This window comes from Styela clava, chromosome 10 (genome assembly GCF_964204865.1).
Source record: "Styela clava chromosome 10, kaStyClav1.hap1.2, whole genome shotgun sequence".
NCBI lineage: Eukaryota > Metazoa > Chordata > Ascidiacea > Stolidobranchia > Styelidae > Styela > Styela clava.
The window spans coordinates 20637111-20641504 of NC_135259.1; the positions used below are offsets into that span (position 1 = coordinate 20637111).

The following is a 4394-nucleotide window of genomic DNA, read 5'->3' on the forward strand; positions in this document are numbered from 1 at the left end:
TCAAAATAAACTTACACTTATTATGTACGGGTTCTTGTTTTATTCAAGGTGATGGAATGTTTTTGTTACATTCTAAATCAGATTTACCTGCATCTTATAGTTTAGTTAGTCAAATAATGATATTCGTTACGTCAACTTCGGATATTGAATCATTTGTCTCCGTGCAATACCTGGCAGTAAAATGCTTTTCCACGTCGACATGATGTCCTTCAAGGTGACCACTCGGTGTTGCCCAAGAGTCGAAAGTCACTCTGGTACGTGCATTCGTATGTACCATCATTCATTCTTAAGTTGCCTCGGAGTAAGTTGGTCTACTTTTGTTCTCCTGCTTCGAAGTTATATTTTAAGTTGTTACTGCTCAAGAAAAGACTGCTCGACTAAAAGAAAACCGTTTACTACGATTAACTCTCTCTGCTTCAATTTTGTTTACCGTGACCGTGTGTAACGCTGCGATTCGAAGATGGCTACCCTTACTACTCGTGCTAATGTTTTGTCTCGTGTCGACCAAGAGAATCCAGTCAGAGGTAAATCGGTCGCAGTTACGAAGAAGCGTACAGCTGCACCTGTGACAAGACATGCTCTTGGTACTGTTACCAACCAACGGGTCGACAACAAAGCTCCAACAGCCAAACGAGAAATTAAGAAGCCTTCAACGAGACAGCAAGCAACTTTAAAGCCCAAATCGACACAAAATGCCACTAAAAAGCAAGTTTCAGATCCGGAACATGCACCTATGGAAATGGGAACCCCAAACAAAGTGCCGGTAGCTACACAGGAGGACATTTTCGATCGAACAAGCAAGCCAGATGTTCACAACATCGATGAAGATGACTATGAAAACCCACAACTTTGCTCTGAATTTGTGAACCAGATCTACCAGTATATGTTGCACCTTGAAGCCGAATACCCAGTCAAGAAGCATTATCTGAAAGAAACGTCATTGAAGTCGCGGATGCGCTCGATCCTAGTGGATTGGCTTATCCAGGTTAGCGTGTTTCGTTTATTGTTTTCTATATTTAAGTTTGTGCGCGACTAACGCGGACTCTCATTGACGTGTACGACGTTTTTTAAGATTAATGTTTTTTTGAAGGTCCGCTTCATTATGGCATTTCTTTGTGTCGCTTCTTTTCGCGGAGTTCGCGGCGGCCCACTTGTTCGTGTTTCTATTTAAATGCATAACACCCAATTGCGTCGGCGGTCGAATTTAATATTGTGAGTTGTATATATAGATCTTTGGCCAAATATTGTAATTAATTAATTATTGTGATTAAATCATTGTAATTGGATATATTTCAACAGGTAATTATCAAATTGGAATCAACATAATTCTGCAGTTAATGTTAAACTATATATTATGACTGATACCTGAATCTTAATTGGTTTATTTATTTTGTTTTAAATTACCAAGGACTAATAACGCAAGTGCCACGCGGACGTGTTTATCGGTCGGGCGTGTTAGTGCTCAATTACGATTGCATGACAACAAGTTTGTTCACGGAAAGAGATGTAGGATTGATTACCCCGCCATGCTTTCGTCGCTTTTCTGATTGTGGCAGGGTTTTGTAATCGACATTCTTTCGCTTGAGTTGTATTATCATGCGTTCGTCGATTTTCAGATTATTACAGGGTTTCGTAATCAACAATCTTTCGCTTAAGTTATATTATGCGTGCTTCGCTGTTCGACTGGTTTCAGAAATTGACTTTGTTCTTCATGTATAGAGAAATGAGCTTGATTACCCCGCCACGCGTGCGTCGCTTTTCAACTGTCTCAGGTTCTTAAATCAACATTATTTCGCTTATTATGATCATTGTAGTGCAAACTTAATACCAATAAAAACGTTTCAAGTAATGACCAAGTTTTATTATATCCACGTATATTAAATCGGATTGTGTATGCTAGTCCCCGACGTAAGGTTTCAGCAGTGAAGTCTTTAATCTGTACTCAATGTTTCAGGTCCATCACAGATTCGGACTTCTACAGGAAACTCTCTACTTGACAATTGCGATTTTGGACAGATTTCTACAAATTCACCCAGTCGTTCGCACAAAACTGCAACTTGCTGGTGTTACCGCGATGTTGTTGGCGTCAAAATATGAAGAAATGTACGCGCCCGAAGTGAGCGATTTCGTCTATATCACCGACCAAGCTTTTACAAGAACCCAGATCTTGCAGATGGAGATTTTAATGCTGAAAACCCTTGGATTTAATCTCGGACGTCCATTACCGTTGCATTTCCTGAGACGCAATTCAAAAGCAGGAAATGTCGATGCCAACCAGCATGCTCTGGCGAAATACCTGATGGAATTAGCGATGGTTGATTACGAGATGTGCCACGTACCACCTTCACAACTCGCCGCCGCTGCTCTTTGCCTATCAACGAAACTGATCGGTGGCGATGACTGGACCCCTACTTTACAACACTACAGTCGATACTCATACGAAGAGATCGCCTCGGTCGTATGCCATTTAGCAAAGAATTTGAAAGCTGCTGAAACCAGTACATATTTGAATGCCATTCGCAATAAATATTCAAGCCAAAAAGCCTTCCGCGTCTCGCAGATTGATGAAATTAAATGCCCGTTGGTATCAGAACTTGCTGCAAAAGCTTCCACGATCTCTTTGTAACGAAATAGTTTGTGGACTGTTGCGTTTGTCACAAGTTCAAGTATTTACTTCAGTTCAACTGGACACTTTATCTATCTTTATTGATGTGTGACGGTTGACATGGTTACCTGGTATCAGTGGTACAGAAACAGGTTTCATATTCTAGCGTGATTTTGTGTTTTTATATTTTAATACTATTCATTTATTTTCGCTTGTCTAAGGTTGCGAGTTATTGTTTTCATGTGCATTATTTTATTCGTCTTTTATTATTAAACAAGAATCGTGCGAGGAAGTTTCATTAAATCTAATATTATAAAGTGGAATGTTTGAAGATGTGAGTTGTGCTAAATGGGGTTTCCTTCACCATGGAATCAGCGGAGGGTCCTTAAGCGACTCGCAGGGGAAAATCTGACCATGCTCGAATTTCAATCGGCTTTCATCTTGTCTGATACTAGTAACTCTACTATCTGACGGGACTGAATATGGTTTTATTCGGGGTTGACGGTAGCGGTTGGTTAAGTCTAGCTAAACCATTTGCGTGCAATCTGTGGACCACATGGAAAAATAGTGCGCCGGTGAAACTAGTTTTTAATTTTGTTCAATCTGATACGTGCGAGTAACTTCAATACCTTTGCGTTCCAAATCGTACACAGGAGTCCAATTTATTATCTATGCCTAGGACGTTACAATCCACTATCAGCCAGCTTGTACGAAGCAAACAACGCATGTGATAAGATCAATTAACAAAATCTTGTGCCAAAGCCTATGTTAAATAAAGGTGCGGCCCGCGGGTATTCGTATCTGTCCTTCCTGCATTAAAGGTTTCAGAAACATTGTTAGGTTGGCCACAAACATTTTAAATATTGACAAATTAGTTATCTTAGATTGTAGTAGCAGTAAATGATGATACTGTTGCGTGGTAATTCTCATTTTTATTTTTATTAATGTGGAAGTTGCATTTTTGCGAAATGAGTTTTTCGTTTTTTCTTGTAGTTTCACCTTGCATAGGAAATTTAATGAGTCGCAGATTTTTTTGTGAAACAAACTTGGTCTACAAAGTAAAAAGGTTGAGTACCGTGATCTAGACAGGCAGTTAATGTTCACTCCAAAAATTGCGATTCGCAGGAAGCAAACAAAGGAGATTTAGTTTTCATTTAAATCGGTCATGATTCCACACCTCTGCCAATCAAAAATATCATAAAAATTCTCGTGAGGCGGCTTAATCATATAGCGGAAAACGCCCTCTCGTCCAATAGGTAATCAGCTGGCGGTGATGGAATTCGAAGTTTTAAAAAATAGGTCCTTTTTTGTATTGAGCTCAATAAAACAGTTCTAAACCATGGGAATCTTATATAGTACGTTACAATCTGGACCTCATGTCGGGCATGGGATTAGTTAGCCAATTATTTGTTTTCGAAAGCATGAACTTGATGATGGAAGTCGACCATCGGTTACGTGAATCACTCTACGGCGGCGAGGAGTCTAGCAATTATCCCGTACATAACTATCATGGGATCGAACTTGCGAACTCACACAGGGTAATCAGAGGTGGCAAGCGTATTCCTAACGCTTAACACGATGCGCTATACCGCCGAGCCAAAATTATCACAAATTAATCATATGGCGGAAACGGCTTCTCTTCCAGTAAGTATTAGCAGTTATGGGATTCAAAATGTAAAATAAGGGTTCTCTCAAACATCTATCCGCCATACCAAGAGTAATGATATAATTCTGTACTCGCTGTGATATTGTTGGCAAAATGCTTACTGCTGACAAACGTTTATAATTA

At 39.7% G+C, this 4394-nt stretch overlaps 1 protein-coding gene across 1 annotated transcript; it reads left to right on the forward strand.

Annotated features, from left to right (window-relative positions):
- The first annotated feature begins 269 nt into the window (after nt 1-269).
- Nucleotides 270-2928, forward strand: LOC120337779 (G2/mitotic-specific cyclin-B2-like). Its single transcript, XM_039405664.2, has 2 exons — nt 270-985; nt 1955-2928. The coding sequence occupies exons 1-2, from the start codon at nt 461-463 to the stop codon at nt 2624-2626; spliced, it is 1197 nt and encodes a 398-aa protein (XP_039261598.1). The 5' UTR covers nt 270-460; the 3' UTR covers nt 2627-2928.
- Nucleotides 2929-4394: the final 1466 nt, after the last annotated feature.

Coding starts and splice junctions, on each gene's coding strand:
- LOC120337779 (XM_039405664.2), top strand. CDS start 461: ATGGCTACCCTTACTACTCGTGCTAATGTTTTGTCTCGTGTCGACCAA. Junction 986..1,954: donor TAGTGGATTGGCTTATCCAG/GTTAGCGTGTTT, acceptor TCAATGTTTCAG/GTCCATCACAGATTCGGACT.